We start from the raw sequence: 25,342 nt of genomic DNA, 5'->3' as shown, positions 1-25,342 counted from the left end.
GTTGATTTAGTCTGAGACCATGATTAGGTTCATTTAGTCTGAGGCCATGACTAGGTTAATTTAGTCCGGGACGGTGACTAGGTTGATTTAGTCTGAGACCGTGACTAGGTTCATTTAGTCTGAGACCGTGACTAGGTTAATTTAGTCTGGGACTGTGACTAGGTTGATTTAGTCTGAGACGGTGACTAGGTTCATTTAGTCTGAGACGGTGACTATGTTAATTTAGTCTGGGACTGTGACTAGGTTGATTTAGTGTGGGTCTGTGACTAGGTTAGTTTAGTTTGAGACTGTAACTAGGTTAATTTAGTCTGGGACGGTGACTAGGTTGATTTAGTCTGAGACCGTGACTAGGTTCATTTAGTCTGGGACCGTGACTAGGTTAATTTAGTCTGAGACCGTGACTAGGTTAATTTAGTCTGGGGCTGTGACTAGGTTGATTTAGTCTGGGACTGTGACTAGGTTAGTTTAGTTTGAGACTGTGACTAGGTTAATTTAGTCTGAGACCGTGACTAGGTTAGTTTAGTTTGAGACTGTGACTAGGTTAATTTAGTCTGGGACTGTGACTAGGTTGATTTAGTCTGGGACTGTGACTAGGTTAGTTTAGTTTGAGACCGTGACTAGGTTAATTTAGTCTGAGACCGTGACTAGGTTAATTTAGTCTGGGACTGTGACTAGGTTCATTTAGTCTGGGACTGTGACTAGGTTCATTTTGTCTGGGACCGTGACTAGGTTGATTTAGTCTGAGACCGTGACTAGGTTGATTTAGTCTGGGACTGTGACCAGGTTAGTTTAGTTTGAGACCGTGACTAGGTTAATTTAGTCTGAGACTGTTCGTTTAATCCGAGACGTGACTAGGTTAATTTAGTCTGGGACTGTGACTAGGTTGATTTAGTCTGGGACTGTGACTAGGTTGATTTAGTCTGAGACCGTGACTAGGTTGATTTAGTCTGAGACCCTGACTAGGTTAATTTAGTCTGGGACTGTGACTAGGTTAATTTAGTCTGGGACGGTGACTAGGTTGATTTAGTCTGAGACGGTGACTAGGTTTATTTAGTCTGAGACCGTGACTAGGTTAATTTAGTCTGGGGCTGTGACTAGGTTGATTTAGTCTGGGACTGTGACTAGGTTAGTTTAGTTTGAGACTGTGACTAGGTTAATTTAGTCTGAGACCGTGACTAGGTTAGTTTAGTTTGAGACTGTGACTAGGTTAATTTAGTCTGGGACTGTGACTAGGTTGATTTAGTCTGGGACTGTGACTAGGTTAGTTTAGTTTGAGACTGTGACTAGGTTAATTTAGTCTGAGACCGTGACTAAGTTAATTTAGTCTGGGACTGTGACTAGGTTCATTTAGTCTGGGACTGTGACTAGGTTGATTTAGTCTGAGACCGTGACTAGGTTGATTTAGTCTGAGACCGTGACTAGGTTGATTTAGTCTGGGACTGTGACTAGGTTGAATTAGTCTGGGACTGTGACTAGGTTAGTTTAGTTTGAGACCGTGACTATGTTAATTTAGTCTGAGACTGTTCGTTTAATCCGAGACGTGACTAGGTTAATTTAGTCTGAGACTGTTCGTTTAATCCGAGACGTGACTAGGTTAATATTTCTGGGACTGTGACTAGGTTGATTTAGTCTGGGACTGTGACTAGGTTGACTTAGTCTGGGACTGTGACTAGGTTGATTTAGTCTGGGACTGTGACTAGGTTGATTTAGTCTGGGACTGTGACCAGGTTAGTTTAGTTTGAGACCGTGACTAGGTTAATTTAGTCTGGGACTGTGACTAGGTTGATTTAGTCTGGGACTGTGACTAGGTTAATTTAGTCTGAAGCCATTTGGTGATATTGAGAGGAATAAAAGGAAAAACTTGGGGCCACGCATTCTTAAATCGTGGGCACATAGATGTGTGCTTAACTAACATGTGGCCACAAGTCAATGACCTCTTCCACAGGCTAATAGTGTGTGTCCATGGGATAACTTTTTTTCTATTGATCTCACCAGATGGGCTTGGTAATTTTCTTCTATAAAGTTTTAAGAATTCTGTTAATTTCCTTTTCAAAGTGCAAGTGTGCCTTTGTTTTCTTTACAGCTGCTGTGTTAGAAACAGAACACCGGACATTAAATTGTGCGGTTTATGTCACCACATGTTCAAGCCACCGATATTTTCTGAGCCAGCTAGCCTGAAACTTCTCTTTGTGCCACTTGGTAACGTTACCGGCACTGGTGCTACAACACCACTGACCCCAGCACCGCTACTAGTGCTGATCTTCTGATGGTTTTCCCTTCAGAAGACGAGAGTTCAGATTTACATTTAAACCAGCCGTCCGTGATTGGGTCGTCGCACCGGCAGGAAATCTACCGACAACGTTCGGTTTCCCAGCGTGAGCGACAACAGCAGAGCTCAGAGAGACAGAGAGAGGACTGAGTCTGTAGTGGAAGTCCTCTTCTTTTTGTTTTATGGCTCCGATGCAAACCTGCACTGCACGTTATTATCACACCGCTGTGATTGTATGTGAGAGTTTCCCGGATTATAACAGCTGGTTTGCTGGAATTTATTATATTTTGTGTGATTCTTGCTGTGAATTTACAGCCCTGGTTGGTTTTTTTATCTGCTAGCTTTGGGAAAATGGACTGAAATAAGCACAAACTGAATACAGAGGATGGACAAAAGGCTCCCTTGGTGTCTGTTTAACGTTGAGGATAAATGAGCCTTTAGTTAAACTTTAGGTTACGATGCCGACAGTAGGAACAAGAGTATACTTGACTTTTAACTTCACGTTTACATAGTCAGCCATCTCTGTCATGATCACAATGGTTCACTTGTACATTGTTCGTTGTGTACCATGTTTGTTACCAGAGGATTCCACTAGGGGGCGCTTTAGAAAACGCAAACCTGATGGAGTTGCTGAATTTGTAGGATGTAAACAAAATAATAAACAATAGAAGAGGCTAATGTTGGGTCAGTTTAAGTCCTATCCACGCCGGGTGGTTTAGGTGATTCTGCTGCCGATGTTTATTGTTTGGATGCTTGATCCAGACAGAAACAGCGGTTCTAGAGTCTGAAGCACTAATCTTCTAAAACGGCTAAAGTATCTCTGCACACACCACCATTTTCTATTTAATGTGACACCGCAAAAGCCAAAGGACAAAAGTGAAGCTGGCTGTGGTGCTACATGTCCATCTTTCCAGCTGTGTTGTTCTGTCGCCTGGCAACCAATTATAATTTCATCCTAGCATCTATATGCACCCAGTCGTCTGAAGATATAGTTTATTCTGGGAAACTGCAGGTTATAATGGAGCCTGATGACTGAAATATCAACTTGAAGGACCAAATCTCCAAGATGTTGATGTTTACTTCTGCACAGTGAAGTCCTCCCAGTTTATTTCTGGTTAAACTGGTGTGAATGCAGGCTGGTTTACCAGAAAGCACCAAAGTTCTGAGACTCCAGAACAGAACCAGAACCGTGTCTGTGTGAAAGCACTAGTGCAGACCTCCCTCTTCTTCGTCTGCTTCTTTATTGCTGGTGGTTTACATCTGGGCAGGCTCCATGTCTTCTTCTCTTCTGGTGTAGGCCCGCCTTTAAGCACCACCTACAGGCCTGGTGCAGGTACTACAGCGCTTCACCTTGAATCATGTGGATTCTGGAGAAGCTTTGTAGGAAAAACTTTTTAAAAGCAAATCATTTGTCTGTGTGGTTGTGGCCTTTGAGCCTGCTTTCCTCCAGACAACTGCCCCTACTGGTCACTCACAGCTGTGAAGGTGAAGCATTCATTTATGAATAAAAACAACACACGTGGGCTCTGATAAACACACATACGCTAACTGTCTCAGCTGAGATGAAACATTAAGTGGGAAAATGGTCCACGTTACTCAGAGCAAACTCTGAGGCCTCTTTGTTTTCTCAGAGCTGTTCATGGCCTTGCTTAGACTTGTTTTTCTGTTTGTTTACTGTTGCTCTGACATTAGCATGCTGTCCGCTCCATACGTGTGTCCAGGTATCTTCCTCCTGTTCACACACCCGGATGTTTCATGTGTGTCTTTTTAACTTAACACACAGGGCTTTTGTGTGTGCGTGCAGGCCCTGAACATGAGTCACTTCCTTCCCCACATGCTGCTGTGAATCACTCCTTCCTCCAGGGAATTTGGGCTGTCTCCACCCCCTCCTTTCCTCCCTCCTCCATGCCCTTCCCCCCATGTGTTCTCATGCGAGGCCTGGAAAGTGTCTGGAGTGGTGTTGGGGTGGGGGGAGGATGGAAAAAGGAGGGGGGAAGGTTTAGATTGATGCCCCAGGGTCTAGGTCCGGGCTCCTCAGCCTCTCAGGGGTGGGATGATGGTGGGAAAGCTGTGTTAACTTTTCCTTCATGTACTCAGAAATTCAAACATTTCTTTTTGGTTTTTGTCTTTTTTTTCTTTTTGCTGCATTTTACATCACTAATACAGAAAATAAGTATTTTGAATGTATTCTATAGAGGAGAAAAGCCCAAAATGACTTCATACACAATCTAACATATGGGTTTTATTATACCATCTATGTCCAATCTCTGGTGTCAAGCAGTCAATCTAAACAAAAGATAGTAAAGCAGCTTCATCCCAGGTTGTGGATTTTTCTAAATAAAGAGCGTTAGTCTGCAATCAGCAGAGGTCCTGTCAGGGGAAGGCTGAGTAGATGAATGGCATCTCTAAACCACTTCTCCGGAGGGGAAGGGAAGGAAGGCCAGACGGTTGGGCTTGGCTGATGCGTTCACAGTGGATGAGACTTCCTGGCCAATCCAGTGTGGAGATTTGTGGCATTAATAGAAGGGTGTTTGCAAGAAGATGACATGGTGGGACTATTCAGGCCTGCAGCACATGCTGCTCTGGACTCCGATGAATGAATGAATTACAATTTTACCATCAAAAGTTAGTTTGACCAGGAAGCACAACACCAATTCTAAAAAGTTAGGGCGCTGTGTTTAGTGATTTCCAAACCTCATCAACATATTTTATTCCCAGTAGAAGATAAAAACACGTCAGAGGATGAAACGGAGACGTTTCACCATGAGATGAAAATATGAGCTGATAGTGAATCTGATGGAAAAATTTGGAACAGGAGCAACAAAAGGCTGGAAAAGTACCTGGTACAAACCAGAAACACCTGGAGGAGCATTGGACAACTAACCAGGTTACCTGGTAACAGGTCAGTAACATGACTGAGTATAAAAGGAGCATTTCAGAGAGGCAGAGTCTCTCAGATGGAAAGATGGACAGAGCTTCACCAATCTGAGACAAACTGGATCTAAAACTGTGGAACAATTTCAGAAAAATGTTACTCAGACTTTGAAGATCCTCCATCTACAGTGTAGAACATGAAAAGTTTAAATAAATCAGGAGGAATCTCTGTGTGAACGGGACAGGGGCAAAGGTCGAAAGTCAAATTACGGGAACATTTATACACATGATTGCAGGCCAGTGCATAGAGAAACACATCTTTTACCTTTTCTGTCAGATTAAGTAGGACTCAGTGTAAAATGTAAATAAAGACATAATGCGATGGTTTAGTAATCTCATCAACCTGTTTGTACCAGGTACTTTTGTTGCTCCTGTTCCAACTTTTTCCAGACGTGTTGCTGCATCAGATTCAGTATCAGCTCATGTTTTCATCTCATGGTGAAACGTCTCAGTTTCATCCTCTGACATGTTGTTTATGTTTTGAAGTAATGGACACACATTAAAACAATTGGAGAAACATTTAATTTTTTTTCTTTAACCCTCAGCTTTTTCCCCCTGCATACAGAGATTCCTCCTGATTCGCTGAATCTTCTGATGATATTCTACACTGTAGATGGAGGATCTTCAAAGTCTGAGGAACATTTTTCTGAAATTGTTCCACAGTTTTAGATCCAGTTTGTCTCAGATTGGTGAAGCTCTGTCCATCTTTCCATCTGAGAGACTCTGCCTCTCTGAAATGCTCCTTTTATACCAGTCATGTTACTGACCTGTTACCAGGTAACCTGGTTAGTTGTCAAATGTGTGAACTAAATCTAAAGGGAAACATATTGTTTTAAACTATTGTTTTCATGATAATTTATCTGTTATTTAAACTAGGATGTAATCAATAAATCCTTAATTTTTTAAACAAAGATCAGTTTGTTAAAAAGCTTGTTTCCACATTAATTTAGTGATCTTAAAGCCTCGTCGGGAATGAATCTGTTATCTGCTGTTGCTAAACTAACAGTTAATTCTCACCTGAAATCCATTTGTCTTTGTTTTTTTAAAACCTTTATTTAACCAGGAAGTCCCATTGAGATTCAAAATCTCTTTTTCAAGAGAGACCTGGCCAAGTTAGCAGCCAAAGCACAAAGTAAATGCAGAATACATATTATAATAATTTACATTTTCATAGTAAGACAACAAGTACATAGTCATAAAAACATCTAAAAAAAAAAAAAAAAAAACAAGCACATGTCTCCATCACCACATTCTTTATGGAAGCTTTAAATTCATTAATGGACATAAGTGTTTCTAGTTTAAGATCTTTCTGTAGATTATTCCATCCCCAAGATGTTGAACAGGAGAATGCAGTTTTTCCCAATTCTGTTGCAACTCTGGGAACATTAAATAGTAACCACTTTGAGGAGCGTAACTGAAAGGTATTAGAGCATACAGAGAGGAGGTTACAGAGGTATAGCGGAAGTTTGCCAGGTATTGCTTTGTAAATGAAAATATACCAATGCTGCTGTCTACGAATTTTGGTAGATGTCCAAACAACTAAATCATAAAGAATGCAGTGATGAGTGAGGGACTTGGAGTTTGTAATGAATTGTAGTGAGGCATGGTACACTGAATCAATATGACGTAGGATTGAGGATGCAGCATGTACAATATGTCACCATAATCAATCACAGACAGAAAAGTAGCTTCCACAAGTCTCTTTTTAGCACTAAAAGTAAAGCAAGGTTTGTTTCTAAAATAAAAGCCAAGTTTTACTTTAAGCTTTTTGACTAAAGTTTTAATATGTACATTGAAGGAGAGGTTATCATCAATCCATATCCCCAAGTACTTGTATGAAGATACTCTCTCTATGGATTGTCCATCTAAAGACGAGATATGACAGTTGTCAAGTAGCTGTGATTGAGTTTTTGAGAAGACCATAAACTTTGTTTTATGTGTGTTTAAAAATTAATTTTAGACTCAACAATGTATTTTGCAATGCCTGAAATGCAGCCTGAAGTTCATGTACTGCTCCTGCAATGTGTGCAAGCTTGGGTGTAAATCACTGTATCATCAGCATATATATGTAGTTTTGCTTGAATGTCTTTATCTAAATCATTTATAAAGATAGAAAACAAAATGGTACCCAAGATTGATCATTGAGGGACACCTTTGGTTATCTCTAGCGATTCAGATGTATAACCTTCAACATAAACACACTGAGAACGATCTAAGAGATAATTCTGGAACCATCCAACAGCTTTCGAACTTAAACCAATTGATTGTAATTTGTTTAGTAACAAATCATGATCAACTGAATCAAACGTCTTAGAAAGATCAACAAATAATGAATCACAGTGTTGTTTTCTGTCTAAGGCCCCGATAATATCGTTTGTCACAGTTGTAGCAGCAGTGACACTATGGCCACTTCTAAAGCCTGACTGGAGATTATTTAAAATGTTATTGGTAATTAAGAATTGTTTTAACTGTGAGTTTACTAGTGATTCAAGGATCTTAGGCAGAACTGAAAGTTGTTTCTGTGGATGTCGTACAGATGAAGACGGGTCCGTTTGCTGAGCACTCCAACCAGCTGTGGAACATCAGTGCCGTTCCTTCCTGGTCCAAAGTCAACCAGGGCCTGATCCGAATGTACAAGGCAGAGGTACGTGCGCTTCTTCCACTTCAGTGGCTGATTTACCAGTTTGACAACTGGTTTGGTGAAAGGTTCATGGTGTTTTTCCAGCTGCAGAGGATGCAGGATTTATTATGTGTCTGTCTGTCACATCCAAGCTGAAAAAGTCTAAAAGCATGTTTGAATTAAGCAGAATGATGAAAAATCTCTAACTAGAAGAAATAGTACTGATCATATCTTATGATTCCTGTTCTTCAGAGCGTCACATGAACCGTCATCTTTTTGCACCGGACTCTTTGCAGATATATTAATAGGAACATTTTCCTTGCAGAGGGTAGAAGTCGGGGTAATCAGAGTACTTAAATGGCCCACTGTGGTGTGTTTACTGTTAGTTGTCGCTGTTTTCAGTTAATGCAGTTGTTTCTGTGCAGCAGTAGAAGTGTGTGAAGAAAGATTCTTCTTTTTTTTAATCATCATTTAAGGAAACACGATCATCAGATTGTTGAGCTGGTTTAATCTAACGGACTAAAGATGAGCCAGGTTGCCAGCCATCTACTTTCTGAAAACATATTTAACTGAATACATACATGAACTGTTTGGTGGAAATGACCTTTTAAGTTTGCTATACTTTGCACAAAAATACAGAGGTAACTGGTGTTGATTTTTCTAAAGGTTTGTCTTCACACTGACATGACGACTGTCTCCACTATAGCCTGAACCAGAAACCCTGAAGTGAGCCAGCTCAGTTAATGTCTCTTAAATGTTCCAATCAAAATAAACACCCGGTTAATTATTTTGTCAACTGTGTTACGGACAAAAGGTGTGTCGTCAAAGAGGAAAATGGAATACTAAGCTTGTAAAAACAATTGTTTGCAACTTCTTGGGTCAATTTGTCCAGAGTCTACAAATCCATATTACACTGAATTTAAAAGTTACTCAGCATCATTACGTAAAGGCCCTTTTCTGCGCCCGTACGTACGTAAATAACAACGTCCGTTTCAAACGTTGTTGTCCTGGTGATTCCATGTGTCTTTAATATTGCCATGGTTAAGTCAGTTCCTCCACTAGGGGGCAGTGCTGAGTTCAGAGTTCGCTCCTGCGAGCCGACGTCAGTTTTAGACACCGTTAAGCAGCGGTGATGCGTCGCTATGACGTTGTTTCCAAGCGCCCAACATGCCCTAAACCAGGTGTAGGAGTATGGTCCAGTTAGAGAAAAACTTTTGGTGCCAAGGTCCATGAAGTTATAATGAATATATATATATATATATATATATATATATATATATGTGTGTGTGTGTGTGTGTGTATATATATATATATATATATATATATATATGTATATATATGTGTGTGTGTGTATATATATATATATATATATATATATATGTGTGTGTGTGTATATATATATATATATGTGTGTGTGTATATATATATATATATGTGTGTGTGTATATATATATATATATATATATATATATATATATATATATGTGTGTGTGTATATATATATATATATATATGTGTGTGTGTATATATATATATATGTATATATGTATGTGTGTGTGTGTGTGTGTGTGTGTATATATATATATATATATATATATATATATATGCGTGTGTATATATATATATATATATATATATGTGTGTATATATATATATATATATATATATATATATATATATATATATATATATATATATATATGTATATATATATATATATATATGTGTGTGTGTGTATATATATATATACACAAATATACAAATATAAAAAAATCCAGAACTGACGATATGTGCAAGAGACTTAGAAAAACCAGCCCACAGTCGCTGAAACAGGCCGATTTAGCAACACTGCTGCCATTCTCTGGCGCAGTCGTCTGTATCCCTGCTCTGTCTGATCGACGGGCAGTTTACCACCGGGAGCCTCACACACTGATTGGCTGAGGGCATCATGTGGGATGGCTTACCTCACATGCAATTGGCCCGCGTTTCCTAACCGGTGCAGTGAAGACTGCAGAAGCTGCGCCAGTTAAAGTAAAAGCACCCGTCAGATTTTATATTTTAACTCCGGGTCCATGTGGGAGGTTCTGGGTCCGAATCCGGACCGCAGTTCGCTTGTTAGCAACCTCTGCCATAAACACTCGCATATAGTCTTTCTTCAAACGCTCAAGAAATTTCTACAGTCGTCCTCGTCTTCATTCCTCTTGTGCTCTTTCATTCCCTTCCAGATCCTCTTCTTCTCTGGTTTGTTTCTTTTGCTGGTCGCTTATCAGCTATCCTGCTCAGCACTGCCCCGGCGATTTCTCATGGTATTACTCCAACTTCTGCATCAGTAACGGATAGCTAAGCTCCCTGAAAACGGACCAAATTACATATATAACTAAAGCAGAAGGCAGATGAAAACTGTCCGTCCGTCCGTCTGTGTTGAGCATAAATGGGCCTTAAGTCGTCACTCTAGAAATGTCCCTCATCATTTATATTACAATTTAGCCAACATATAACGTAATTATGGCACAAGAATTGTATGTACCACAGTTGACAACATAACACAGTTGACAGGACACATAAGGAAAAGTAGAAAGAAACCTCTCTTTGCAACAAAAACTTCATTTTGATTGACTGATTTTCAACTGAGAAGGTTTTTTTTTAACATCCCCCATCCCCTCCCTTCTGTCCATTCTTCCTTCGATCTGTCATTCTTCCTCTCATCCTTCTTGCTTTTATCCTTACTCGTCTCTTTTCATTCTTCCTTTATTCCAATTCCATGTTATTGAACAATTATTAATGTAACAATATATAAGAAAAAACATCATGGACCATTAATCCTGAATTATTTACATTAACAACTTGTCCATACTTGTTTATTTAATCTTTGTTGTCGGTGTCCAAAACTTGGGCATTTACTTGCATGTTGAGAGTATGTGGAGAACTGGGTGGGCCTCTCTGGTACTGCACTACACTGATTTAAATCTTATTTAGAGAACAGGAAGTACTTTGTGTCAGTAGGTAACTTTACATCTGAGCAGACAAGAATTACATGTGGAGTTCCCCAAGGTTCCATCCTGGGGCCTCTTCTGTTTAACTTCTACATGCTCCCATGGCACAGGTCATAAAGAACAACATTAGTTGCCATAGCTACGCAGATGACACACAGGTATATATTACAATGTCACCAGGAGGCCGAGGCCCCGTACAGGCTCTTGGTAAATGCACTGAAGAGATTGTTTATGGATCCACATTTCCATGTTTATGCTAGCTACAGATGTTGAAGATGTCACCATGTGATCGTGATCAACACATATTTCTTTGTGCTTTTTTTTACATTTGTAAAAAATGAAGAATGTTGATAACACAGTGGACAAATGAACCCACTCAACGTGTGGACAATTGTTTTGATTAAATATTGACAAGGAGGAGTTGAAACTTCCCAGACCGTCTCCAGATTTTCCACCAAAAAGGATGTGCCCTCCAGCAACGTGAGTCACGTGACTTTGGAGCAAACCATTGCTGATTTATGTTTATTAAGGGTTTTATCGTGGTTAACACAGTTGACAGTAAATTCTCAGACACATAGAGCAATCAATAGATTGAGCAATACATAGAGCAACAATCAATGCTGAAATAATATATAAAAACATGTATTTTATTGAAATTATTTACATGCTCCAAGCTGGTAAACGTGTCCCTCTAGCCAACAGTGTGTCCTCGCTCCGCCAGCTTCACGCATGTTTCCATGCACCCAAGTGGTCCTGTTTTGTTGCTGTTGCTGCCTCCATTGCTGGCTCGGAAGTGCATCAGTGGTAGATTAACCTCAACTCCCAACGCCTTGTCAGTACAAGCAATGGTTAAACCCTTTCATCTGAAAAAATAAAAAACAATTGTTGGTGAAACAGCTGATGAGATCAGCTGGGACGAAGACGATGCTGCTCATCATCAAAGATGATTTTTTAAAGAAATAAAAACGGCATGTTTCTGGCTGGATAATGTGGTTTATAATACAGCCAAATAGGAGCTTGTTTTCCATCAAATTCAAGTCTAAGTAGTTTATTCTCATAAGAAATATTAAATGTAAATCTGAGGAGGGATATTGAACAGAAGCAGCCTCATGATCCATTTAAAGTTTGAAATGTTACCTTTCAATCGGTTCAGTGAAGCTAGACCTTTGAAGACGCGTTACCTAACTTTCCTACTTTGAAACTCTGGACTCCGTTCATGTCACAGCGACATCTGTTATCTACATCCCTGAAGCCATCGCTACCCAGCAGAAACCACTTCACTACTTTTTCTTCTGGGACGCCTCGTGACGTTAGCTTTATGCACTGCATCACACGTTAGCAAGCGAAAATAAACACACTGGCCGTTGTAAACCCAAACCGTGGTTGATTCACCAAAGAAACATAAAACATTTTCGGAGGAAAAGAAGAAATAAAAAGAGAGAACATGATAAGACTAGATAGGACCGACTTTTACTGCCTTGAGAGATCTCAGAGAAGAGACGGGATGAAGATGACGATGGTTTAGCCTTCGTTAGAGGAGATCTCAGAGAAGAGACGGGATGAAGATGATGATGGTTTAGCCTTCGTTAGAGGAGATCTCAGAGAAGAGACGGGATGAAGATGATGATGGTTTAGCCTTCGTTAGAGGAGATCTCAGAGAAGAGACGGGATGAAGATGATGATGGTTTAGCCTTCGTTAGAGGAGATCTCAGAGAAGAGACGGGATGAAGATGATGATGGTTTAGCCTTCGTTAGAGGAGATCTCAGAGAAGAGACGGGATGAAGATGATGATGGTTTAGCCTTCGTAAGAGGAGATCTCAGAGAAGAGACGGGATGAAGATGATGATGGTTTAGCCTTCGTTAGAGGAGATCTCAGAGAAGAGACGGGATGAAGATGATGATGGTTTAGCCTTCGTTAGAGGAGATCTCAGAGAAGAGACGGGATGAAGATGATGATGGTTTAGCCTTCGTTAGAGGAGATCTCAGAGAAGAGACGGGATGAAGATGATGATGGTTTAGCCTTCGTAAGAGGAGATCTCAGAGAAGAGACGGGATGAAGATGATGATGGTTTAGCCTTCGTTAGAGGAGATCTCAGAGAAGAGACGGGATGAAGATGATGATGGTTTAGCCTTCGTTAGAGGAGATCTCAGAGAAGAGACAGGATCTTATTTAACATTTGTGCTTCAAATAAAGTGAAACTTTTTCCTGAACTTCGTTATTGTTTATAATAAGTAACCATCAGTTTATCTGGACAATGATCGAATAGAAATCCTTAAAATTAATTAAAATCTGCTGCTGAGCCATGCTGGGAAACTTTGCTTTCTATCTCAGAAAGAGGACAGATTTCTTTATTTTGAACATTTCTTCCCAAGTTGAAGCTTTTTAACTGAACACATTTGGTTTCATTCTGCTTGGTCCTGGGATAACATGAGCTCTAACATTTAGATCTTCCTTCCAGCTATACATCTGATTACTTTTCTTTTTTCCTAACAAAAGGCTTTAAAATATATTTATTCATGTAAACTCCAGTTACGGCACCAGAAACCAGTAGAAAACCTAACTGTTGCTTCTTCTAAACATGACTTGAAAAAACGAGGTTGGTGAGAGCGGAGTGAAGAGGATCTTTGTGAGGAAAACTCCCTGATGGCCTGGTTCTAGGAAGCGAGGGAGGAAAGGGTTAATGCAGAGAATGGAGATGTGTGTGTGGGTGGATGGGGGTGGGATTGGAGGGATGTCTAAGCCCGTTCTCCCCGCCTGCATGCCCACATCCTGTGTTTTCCAGAGCAGCCTGCGAGTCTTCCCAAAGAGCTGAGGGGCCAAGCTGTCTGCCTCTCCCTCCCCCTCCGTTCCCTTCATTAAATCCTCCCCTCGGTCTGTCCCGACCTTCCTCCAAGCCCGAAGCAACCATCAGCAGACTCACATTCCTCTCTCCCTTTTCCTGGCCCCACACAAGGTTTGGAGCAGAGTTGTAGTCAACCTAGAAGGAGCTGATTTCCAGTCTGAGGAGTTTGTTCTGATCTGAGTGGAAACGAAGGCTCAAACACTTCATTTTACTCTGTATATTACCTATAAAGCCTCCTTCCAGCAGCTTTTTTCTTAAATTAAAACCCTTTAACTGCAACTAAAGTGAGGTCTTTCCTTTCTAACACTTCCCCAGACATGCACGGACTTTGGTTTATTTCAGTTCCTTACAAAAGGTCAGCTTGCACAGACATGAGCTGATTAATCACGTCATCCCTGTTTTCAAAGACAAGTTAGTCTTCAGTTTCAACAAGTTTATTTCAGTTATGGAGGAAAGAAATGAAAGCGGATTCTACAGGAAGGAGAACAAATAAAAAGGCCTCGTCCAGAAGGCTCTACAGTATGTTTCTGGATTGCTCTTTCTGTTACGACATGAAGCCATTTAAAGAGTTTAGAGTTTTCTAAAAATTCTTTCTATTTTCTTATGTTTTTTCTTACGTAACAGAGCTTTGGAAATCAAATTTTTATTGGATACATACCCTGATTCCAAAAAAGTTGTAAAAAGTAAGTAAAATCAGAATGTAATTGTTTATAATTCTCATCAACTCATATTTTATCCCCAGTAGAAGATAAACAACTTCGTCATAGGAAATCTGAGCTGATAGAGAATCTGATGCAGCAACACGGTGTAAAAAGTAGTTCCAGGGTGACGTTCGGCACGGTGTAAAAAGTAGTTCCAGGGTGACGTTCGGCACGGTGTAAAAAGTAGTTCCAGGGTGACGTTCGGCACGGTGTAAAAAGTAGTTCCAGGGTGACGTTCAGCATGGTGTAAAAAGTAGTTCCAGGGTGACGTTCAGCATGGTGTAAAAAGTAGTTCCAGGGTGATGTTCGGCACGGTGTAAAAAGTAGTTCCAGGGTGATGTTCAGCATGGTGTAAAAAGTAGTTCCAGGGTGACGTTCAGCATGGTGTAAAAAGTAGTTCCAGGGTGATGTTCGGCACGGTGTAAAAAGTAGTTCCAGGGTGACGTTCGGCACGGTGTAAAAAGTAGTTCCAGGGTGATGGTCGGCATGGTGTAAAAAGTAGTTCCTGCAAGGCCTTCCCTGAAAGAGACTTTGTCTGGATGGGAGCAGATGTTGCTTTAAAAACTCCATGTACTTTTCAGCATTGATGGAGCTTCGCAGATGTGGAAGCTTACAGAGGAAGATTTGTTCCTTCAGACTCACTCCTAAATGCTAAGACTTGTTAGCATCATTCTTAGATGGCCTAGCAATTAAAACCTGTTTCCACCATGGGGTCCAGACGTCTCAAGATGCATTTTCTTTGTGTTTCCACAAGCTAAAACTGGAAAGGTACCAGAATATCCAACTTGATTCGTCCTACTTTTTTACTACCCTTTGGGGTCCCAATCTCACCAATCAACCCTAAAGGGAGGAGCTTGACACACTGCAATCCTCTGACTGGTGGAAAGAATCATGACTTCCTGCGTGACTCTGCAATCAGAACAAAGCAAGAACAGCTCCATGTTTAAATATACGGAAGATTTATTGTTGTTTACATCCAAATGACAAGAAGAAAGACGACTTCTGGAAGTCTGTCATCCTCCGTTGGTTCTCGTTGTGTTTTCTCGGTTATAACAACGGAAGCTGTCACACCGCTATGACATCACACTGTTATGTAGCAGAAGCATCTATCGCCTACCAGGTAAGTATAAGGTTGCTGTGTTAGCAACCCAGACCTGCTGGTGGAAACGCGGCTTTAGAGAGGTGGTCTTGGGACTGGAAGGCCCAGATTAAAGAAACCAGACTGGCAATGAAGGTGAACCAGTATGGGCTCCTGAACAAGGTCCTTAACCTCCCTACCTGCTCTTCAGGTACTAGGGTCTGGCCGCCCACTGCTCCTTGTGATTAACTACAGGTCCTTCTCTGTTAGTTGGCCAGGTGTTACAGATAAAATGAAGATCAGGGAGATAAAAGCTGTAGCTGCTTTCTTATCTGGTTTCTAATTAAGAAGCCGACAACACCTGAGATGAGTTCATTTAGCATGAGCTAATGTTTTAGCTTCATCCACCAGGACGTCCTGCAATCTTTCTGATGAAGGCCACATAGACTCCTACAAACAGTCTAGATTATGGTGTAGTCAAATAGCTGATCGCCATAGCAACAGCGCCATAAAAACACCATAAGTGGTCCTTCAAGCAGCAGAAACACGGCAGGATTTATCATGAAGGTCTTCATCCCACGTATTCCACCATCCACACACCAGGAAGTTCTAGATTTCCAAGATTTTCCATGTTCCATCTGCTGGTCCATGTAGAAGCCGGTCTTAAGAGGCAGATTGTTCCAGATGTCAGGAACCGGTCCATAAGCCGGTCCGGAGCGGCAGATTGTTCCAGATGTCAGGGACCGGTCCAGAAGCCGGTCTGGAGCAGCAGATTGTTCCAGATGTCAGGAACCGGTCCAGAAGCCGGTCTCATTTTGAATAAATTTGGTAAATTGGAGCTAAATGGCTGCTGAACGCCCTTTTCACATCAGTTGCATGATGCATAGGAAAAAAATAAAGACTCATTAACCTGCCAAACTTCCTCTAATTCACACGTCCCATGCAGAGGCGGCTCAGCGCTACATCAGTGTGTCCTCGCATGCATGGAGCTGCATCACAGCTGAGTTGTTCTGGACGTTATAATGTGCACTTAAGTCCAGAGAAATTTCATCAACAACTACATCATTTCATGGGACCCTTTATTTCTGAGCAGATCTTCTAATAATTAATGAGAAAAAAAGAAAGATTATAAGAAAAAAATGTAAACATATAGAGAAATAGAAAATAAACTCAGTAAATACAAGACAAGCCCAAAAAAACCACGAAACATCTCTACACACAGACTGTCTAGAATCATGATGGATGGAGGGTGTGTTTGGGTAAATGCAGACATGATGATCAGCTCTCACACATGGAGGAGTTATTGATCAGGGTGATTGTGAAAGGAAGGACTGATTCCTGAACCTCTTCATGAAGCAGAACTGCAGCGTCTGGTAGAGAAAGCTCCGCTGGCCTCCACTTTACTGTGTGGTGGATGTGAGGAGGAGTCCACAATATCTTTACTGAATATCCGTTTAAACCGAAGGTCTCTGAGGCGTGTTTTTCCACCCCAGTTCTGCCCAGATGATCGTGACTGATCGTGTCACCGCTCAGACACACTGAGATCAGATCCCCTCTGCCCCCAGTACAGCCTCCCTGCCCCCACTGCGGCCCGCCAAGACCCCCACCCCTGCTCCCCAAAAACTGGGTCTGTCGGTGCACACAAAGAGGCTGCTCTGGGCCGTCTGCAGCGTTTCCAGCACAGTGAGAGGCAAATGGAAACAGCCACTCTCCTTCTGGTCAGGGTTTCACTCACTGTGTCTGGTCCAAAGATAAGAGGTCCAGTTTATGGGATTCTTTGTCTTTTGAACATCAAATAACAACTAAACTTTGTGCAACCCCAGTTCTAAAACGGTCAGGACGCTGTGTAACCTCTAAATAAAAAGTGATTTTATAGAATTTTATCCCCAGTAGAAGATAAACAACACATCAGATGATGAAACTGAGACGTTTCACCATGTGATGGAAAATCTGAGCTGATGAAGGTGAAAGGTCTGGACTGCAGGCAGGCCAGTTCAGCAGCCGGACTCTTCTCCTGTGAAGCCATGCTGCTGTGATGGATGCAGGATGTGGTTCAGCATCGTCTTGCTGAAATCTGCAAGGCCTTCCCTGAAAGAGACGTTGTCTGGATGGAGCAGATGTTGCTCTAAAACCTCCATGTACTTTTCAGCATTGATGGAGCTTCACAGATGTGGAAGCTGCCCACGCCATAGACACTAATGCAGCCCCATCCCATCAGAGATGCAGCTTTTCACCTGTCCACTGATAACAAGCTGGATGCTCCCTCTCCTCTTTAGTCTGCAGGACACGCCGTCCATGCTTTCCACAAACTAGTTCACATCTTCATCCAGGTTTCCACTTTGCCTCAGACCATTTTAAATGAGCTTTGGTTCAGAGAAGATGGAAGAAGCTGGTTCTGGATCCTGTTCACATCTGGCTTCTTCTCTGCATGATGGAGCTTTAACCTGCATTTGTGGGTTTCAGGGTGAACTGTGTTCACAGACAGTGGTTTCTGGACGTCTTCCTGAGTCCATGCAGTGGTTTCCAGTAGAGAATCATGTCTGCTTTTAATGCAGAACATCACCAGCATCCAGCCTTGTCCCATGCACACAGAGATTCCTCCTGATTCTCTCAATCTTCTGATGATATTCTACACTGTAGATGGAGGATCTTCAAAGTCTGAGGAACATTTTTCTGAAATTGTTCCAGTTTTAGATCCAGTTTGTCTCAGATTGGTGAAGCTCTGTCCATCTTTCCATCTGAGAGACTCTGCCTCTCTGAAATGCTCCTTTTATACCAGCCATGTTACTGACCTGTTGCCAGGTAACCTGGTTAGTTGTCAAATGCTCCTCCAGGTGTTTTTGGTTTGTACCAGGTACTTTTCCAGCCTTTTGTTGCTCCTGTTCCAACTTTTTCCATCAGATTCACTATCAGCTCATATTTTCATCTCATGGTGAAACGTCTCAGTTTCATCCTCTGACGTGTTTTTATCTTCTTCTGGGGATAAAGGTGAGATTCTGGTTTTATTTACATTTTACCCAGAGCCCAAACTTTATTAGAACTGGGGTTTTGGCAAAGTTCTTGTTTGCTCCAGTGAAGTAAATTCATGCTAAAGGTTGATCTTTTCTGTAAAACAGTAATATTTGTGGGGCAGCCTCATCTTCTTTCCTCTTGTTAAAGAAAGTCACCCAGTTTCAAACCGAAGACAGAAAATTCAACTCGGTCAGCTAACCTGTTAACCGTTAGCTTACCTACTGTAGGCTAACTGGTTTGTAGGGCCTGTCATTAAACTCTCTTCATTTCTCTTCCATTTGCAGTGTTTGGAGAAGTTCCCGGTGATCCAGCATTTTAAGTTTGGTAGCTTGCTTTCCATCCAGCCAGCGAAGCCTTGATGCTACGCAGACGGAGGAAAAGACCAAAATCCCGACCATCTGAACCTCCAGCGTCCTCATGTGCTAATCCAACAGTAGCAGAAGTCAGCTGTGACACATGCACCCCCACACTGCTCACCACATCCATCTCCTCACAGCTCGCTGTGGACGGCGTCCGACTGTGGAGCTTCTTTTTTCTGTTATTCACATGATGGAGAGAGGGCTGTTGTTTGAGGGATGGAGGGATTTCTGTTGGATTTGTTTCAGTTTGGATCCTCCCTTCAGATGAAGATGATAGAAATACAACATTTCACTCCTTCCTTGTTTTGCTTTTAAGGCCAAATGTTTGATTTTCTGGCAACAATAACTGAAATACCCAAAACACATGAACTATTTGCAACAACTGCAGACTTAGACGCCTCCAGATGGTTCATAAAAAGTCTGTTTAGACAAAACAATCTTGGCTGCAGTTTTCCACCTTCTTCTCGGTTGTGTACATCATCAAGCCTGAGCTGAGTAAAAACATACATATGTGCTCAGTTCTGGTAAACACTGGAATTAAACTACATGAATAAATAGTTGTGCTTGTGCAGTGCTGGCTATTCCTCCAGAAGAGTGGTTTTTAGTCCGGCTACGACCTTTTCATGTGTTTCCATTTGAGAGATCATGACATGTGCTTTTTAATTTAATAAAAGAAAAGCTATTTTTGTGACCTGAAAAACCCAAATGAATCTTAATTATTAGAAGCGATACATTTTTATTTTCCAGGATATAAGGCTAATTCATCTGGTGTTAAAATGTAAACAACCTAAGAAACAAATGAAAACTGGATTTTACAGTTTGTCATTTTTTATTAAACTGACTGCAGAAAGTCAGTGAATGAGTCTTTGGTGGGTTATTTATTTGTTTTTTTTTAAATCAATGCTTTCTTATAAACCCTTTTTCCCTTTTAAGTTGAGCCATATTTGTAAGGAAAATGTATCTGTGGGATGAGCAGCAGAGTTGAGGATGTGGCTTGTGCACATGAATCAGCTGTTTAGCTTAGATCTTTACATGTGTACATCCCACATCCTTAGCTCTGCTGCTCATCCCACAGGTACATTTTCCTTACAAATGTGGCTTTGTTTATGAAGGCAATAAACAGACTTTCCACCAGTATCAGATATATTACCATAAAGCTTTAATACAACAAAGAAATAACCCACCAAACACCCATTTCCCCACTTTTCCCCTTTTTCCCCACTAAGTTAGATGATGTGTGAATGATTTCTAATCTTGTTGAACCATTTTATCAGCAATGACCAGGAGTAATCGTAGAGATCAACATGAGACCATGTCAGCTGATTTAACACCATCACATTCATATCAAATGTTCAGACATTTAAATAAAAATCAGTCTCTTCTCTGGCTGATAAATGTTGGCATTTCCTCATCAGATTAAGGCTTGTAACGAGTTGAGTCTATGACAACCACAATATCAGAAGATAAATGACTAAAACTTAGTGAAGAAGGAAGACACTGGGCTGTCTCTGGTCTCCATGACGCCATTTCCTGATGTTCATGCTCTTTAAATAGATTTTGGAGACCCAGTAAATAAAACAGCCAAAAAGTAACTAATTAACTACTAATTTTATGTAACACGATAACTTCCACTTTCCAAATCCAAACCCAAAACTTGCAATTAAAAAATTGCCTACTTCATATAACTTAATTCAGCTTCCGGCACTTTTTGGTTTTTCTTTGTTTATCTTTGATTTTTTTTTTTTATTGTAGTGTCCTTGTGTGTTTTGAAAGGTGCTTTAAAAAATTTTATGACTATTATATTAACCTGATGTTAGCATGAAGCTACGTAGCAGTGCTAATCTAGTTCATGCTAGCACTAGATTAGCTTTAACATAATGCGGGGAAACCAGGTAATATTTAGTTTTCCGTGAGTGTATTTAGGGATTAAACATCAACTTAGTTCATCAAGATTTTCACATTGGAGCTGAAAATAAAGATTAGCTTAACTAAGCTAGCACTACATGATCCAGTTTCATGTAAACAGGAGGCTGAAAGGCTGCTAGCTGGTTTTAAAGTAGCTGCAGCATGAACATGAGGAGAAATAGATCCTGCAACCAGTCTGGTTCAGTAGAGGAAGATATGAGAATGAAGAGAAAGAGAGATATTTCTGACTTTGTAGTCAAGGGGAAGGACAAAAATGTATTGATGGATTGTGTCACCTCTAGTATTTCATTTCTCCACATGTTGGTCCATGTGACTTTTCTGAGTCCCGGTATTTTATTTGTACTAGGAAGCATCTGACTTGTGACCCAGAGATGAACCCAGCAGTGAGGCAGATGGGCTCTGAGTTGAGGAGGAAGTGTGCTGAATATTACATGAGTAAGTCTACTTTACACTACTCCCCTATGTGAAGGAAGATTTCTGTTAATAGATGTTCTCACCCAGAGTGGGGGAACTCTAATTCAAGTGAAATTTACAACACACAGCCGTCCTGTGTTTGAACTCACCAGCAGTTTTAGTAGAAGCTGGAATTCCCCCGGCTTCCAGGATGTAGGAGGCCGACCCTCCAACAGGAGACCAGAGGACTTGATAAGAACGTAGTCGTTTCAGATTAAACTGCTGCTGTACCAGGTCCTAAAAGACTGAAAGCTCCCTGTTGCCTTCACTTTATGCTGTTTAACTCAGGAGCTGTTCAGTCGCAGGTTTTCTGTAGCACATTCAGCCTGATCATACACTATCTTAAGCTACAAAACAAGTTTTTTCTTACAGATTAAGAGCCATCCTGAGGAGTAAGTAATTCCTTTACCTGCATTTCTACCAGCCTCTCCCTATTCCACTTTCTTCTGATGCTTTTAAATGTTTCTCATTTACACAGAGGTCTTATCATATACTACAGTAGCCATCCATCTCATCAGCTCCACCTGTTCTACTTCCTGTTAACACTAACCAGCCAATCACACGGCAGCATGTTGTCATGTAGACGTGGTGAAGACATCTTGCTGAAGTTCAAACTGAGCATCCGAATAAGGAAGAAATGTGAATTAAAGGCTACTTTCCACCAAGGGGCTGGACTGGTACCATTTCCACAGGCGAAAACTGGGAAGGCTGCCAGAATATCCAACCCGGCCTATTTTTTTTGGACTCTTCTGGTACCGTCCCAATCTTACCTTCTGAGTCTAAAGGGTGGAGCACTGCAATCCGTTGACTGGTCAAATAATAATAATGGATTAGATTTATATAGCGCTTTTCGTTCTATCATTATTCACTCATACCTGGTGATGCTAAGCTACATGTAGCCACAGCTGCCCTGGGGCAGGCTGACGAGAACGGGGTGCCCAATCCCCGCCTACGGCCTCTCCGACCACCACCCAACATTAATACACCAGCGATATCAACACTGAAGGCAAGGAAGGGGAAGTGTCTTGCCCAAGGATACAACAACAGATGATTGGGGGAGTGGGAATCAAACCACCAACCTTCCAATTACTGGACGACCCGCTCTTCCACCTGAGCCATTGCCCCACATAAGAATGATTACTTCTTGTACAACTCTGCAATGACAACAAAGGAGGGACAGCACCACGTTTAAAGGTCCAGTGTGTAAGAATTGCTGCCATAAAATAACTGTAAAATTAACTATTTTATAATAAAAGTAACTAATATTACTAATTAAAGTAACTAATTTTGTAATAAAAGTATAAATGTAGTTTTACATTTTTTACATGTATATATATTTAAAAATATTAAAATAAAAAAATAATGACATAATATTTGAACTTTAATGGTAATGTAGTTGTTGTACTTCTCACTAACACAAAGGGAAACATTTGGAGTACTCACAATTCCATGATTATTATGCTTTTATTTTTTTATTACTGTACTGGTCCGATCCCCAACTTCTGCCTGCATCAACGAGCCCACGGGCCAGACAGATAGTTTGAGATATTAGAGAAAACCTGCTGTGGCGCTTGAACCATGCCACCCTGGTACAAACGGGCCCAAAGTGGGACCATATATCAAGAATAAAATCTAAGACTTGGCTTCTGTTGTTGCATGGAACAGAAAAATGAAGTGAGTCTGAGACCACGGCTCCACTAGAAGCCAAAGGAAAGGTTTGTTCCTGTGGAACAGCTGGAACGTGTTGCTCTACGCTGCATGTGGCCTGTTGAACGCCTGCTTCTGTTAACATGTTGGGAAAGAAAAGCTGCAAATGTCCCAACATTTCTTCAGCGTTTTGCTGTGTTACAGCAGAACTTCCCAGTTAGACACAAGCTGCTATCATTTTCAGGACAACTGAGAGGATGAAGGAAGTCTGAGTTGCTGCGCTAGCTGGTGAAAGTCGGTAGAAGTGAGGAGAGGTTGGATCTGTGGGCCTCATTAGGAGGAATGTCTGGAATGGGACAGCTGCTGCGACCCGTTCCGACGTGTCTGGGCTTGAAATGTGGTCTTCCAAGGAGGACGTTTCTGAAACGGGATGCAGCTGTAGACCAGGATGATGTACAACACAAGTTTGTATAGTCTGGATTCACATTTGATCTTCTTACCGTGTACAGAGAAAACTGTAATATTGAAATAAAACTGGGACTGTGGGTTGAATTATCCCTTTGTTTGTTACTCTTTTTATTTTGTCTCTGCATGGGCTTAAACCTTCATCACAGAGTTGATTTCTATCTTCTATAAAATTCCATCCTAACTCATTGCTGGTGGTGTGAACATTAACACAAAGCACCAATCACAGCAGAGCCTCCGTCCATGACTGTTATCTACAACCCAAACTAGTTGGGACGCAGTGGTTTATAAATCTCATCAGGTCATATTTTATTCCCAGTAGAAGATAAAGAAAATATCTGATGATTTGGTTTTTTTGCAACAGAATTTCGTTTTTTAACAAAAATACAAGGTGCAAATTTAGCCCTTTACAGTCTCACAACAGTGACATACAGATAGACAAAATAACGGGGAGAAAGGAAAATAAAAAGAAAAGAAATCCTCCATCTATTCTCCTCCCGACTGCCGGCTCCACAGTACCGAGGCTCCTCCACATCGCTCTACAAACGTACACATTGGTCATGGCTGTAGCCTTCATTATCAGCTTCACCCGGACACAATAACATCTGGATTCCGATTTCAGTGGGCGTGGCCACTGTGTGGAGTATTGACCCCTCATCATTAGCTCAGTCAGCTCGTCCAGGAAGATACTCGAACAACGGAGACCGAACTCAGAGAAAAACCTCTCACTACCTTCACGACTGCACTGATTCTTTCATGGGGAAGGACCCTGAATGTTCCCTGTACCACAACGTGACTGGGGGCTTTTCCTGGATCCAGTTACTCAAAATGCACTTTCTGGCCAATAACAGCAGTTTGTGTCATAGTTTAAACTCCGGACGTGTTAAAGTAGCTTCCTTGGATGGGAGACCAAGAATGAAAAGACCTTTGCCTTTAAGATGTTCTTCATTTCTTGCCAAATTGTACCCGAATATCTTCTTATCAGTTTACGCTGCCAGAAGTTATGATGGTAGGTTCCAGTCGCCCTCCGACACCTCGACACAGAGGTGAGACCTGACGGTGCATGTTGTCAGGAATGAAAGAGGTTACGTGTAGACTGTGTAGTCTTTTACATTGTGTCTCTCTCTGTCTGTTGTACGTAAAGGAAGCCCTGACGACTTAGATGGCCTCTCGCCAATCATCATCAGTACATTCAGATTCAAGATCTGTCTCCCATTTCCGTGCAATGCTTGTTATATCACCTGATATAGCAGTGTATAAAAGGAAGAAATAAAATGAGTCACATGTCTTCGAGTGATAAGGAACATACATCACTGTACATGATTTGTCGGTGGGGTGTGGGGGGGGGGGTTCTTTAATAAAATGGCTGACCTGTAGAAATCCGTAGTGGACTTCTATGTGGGTCATTAGTGTGCTATTCTGGTTTAACTCTCCCATCACATCGCTATGCCATATGTCGAAAAAACTGAGGGGGAGACCTGCGGAGAAAATCTTGATTCCCTGTCAGAGAAGTGAGGTGCAGCTTCCTCTTCCCAGATGTTTTGAGATATTGTGCCACCCTCTGATTGTGTTGAATATAATCAGATTATTCCTAATACCCCTTAGCAGCTTCTTCCAACACCCCATAACCAAGCTCCACAATGGGGAGGGCGTAGAGGACCGTGAATCTAGACAAGGCTTGGATTCAAGATGAGCATGAAACCATTCCCACAAACGGTTAGCATGGCTTGCCCAGTTGTATAAAATTATTTTTGGCAGACCCAAGCCTTGACAGCCAGACGCTAACAGTAGTACTGTCATTTTCTGCTTTCTTTCCGGGACATATGAACCTAGAGAATGCCCTCCTTATATCAAGAGCCACTTTCCTAGAGATCCGTGAGGGTAGCATTTGTAGCGGATATAATATCCAGGGTGAAATATTAATCTTAATTAGCTAATGCGTCCCATAAAGGACAGGGGCAAATTGTGCCACCACTCCAGATCCCTCTTTATTTTAGCTGCTCTGGGAGAGAAGTTAAGCTTTCATAGCTCTGTCGGGTCT

At 41.3% G+C, this 25,342-nt stretch overlaps 1 protein-coding gene and 1 long non-coding RNA gene across 2 annotated transcripts in view; both read left to right on the top strand.

Moving 5' to 3' along the window:
• ptpa (protein phosphatase 2 phosphatase activator) overlaps nucleotides 1–19,370 on the top strand; it is a 36,127-nt gene extending 16,757 nt beyond the window's left edge. The window contains exons 9-10 of the mRNA XM_041969217.1: nucleotides 7,740–7,847; nucleotides 18,736–19,370. Coding sequence (XP_041825151.1) covers nucleotides 7,740–7,847; nucleotides 18,736–18,810 — 183 coding nt within the window. The 3' untranslated portion in view covers nucleotides 18,811–19,370. The remainder of the gene's footprint in view (nucleotides 1–7,739; nucleotides 7,848–18,735) is intronic.
• Nucleotides 19,371–20,979: 1,609 nt separating this feature from the next.
• On the top strand, nucleotides 20,980–22,421 carry LOC121630177. The gene is made up of 3 exons (XR_006008484.1): nucleotides 20,980–21,171; nucleotides 21,562–21,581; nucleotides 21,668–22,421. It is a non-coding gene; the product is annotated as an uncharacterized LOC121630177 (long non-coding RNA).
• Nucleotides 22,422–25,342: the final 2,921 nt, after the last annotated feature.

Source organism: Melanotaenia boesemani, chromosome 19 (genome assembly GCF_017639745.1).
Source record: "Melanotaenia boesemani isolate fMelBoe1 chromosome 19, fMelBoe1.pri, whole genome shotgun sequence".
Lineage (NCBI taxonomy): Eukaryota > Metazoa > Chordata > Actinopteri > Atheriniformes > Melanotaeniidae > Melanotaenia > Melanotaenia boesemani.
Note: the sequence above shows the minus strand (reverse complement) of the source record. Positions and strands in the feature narration are given on the sequence as shown.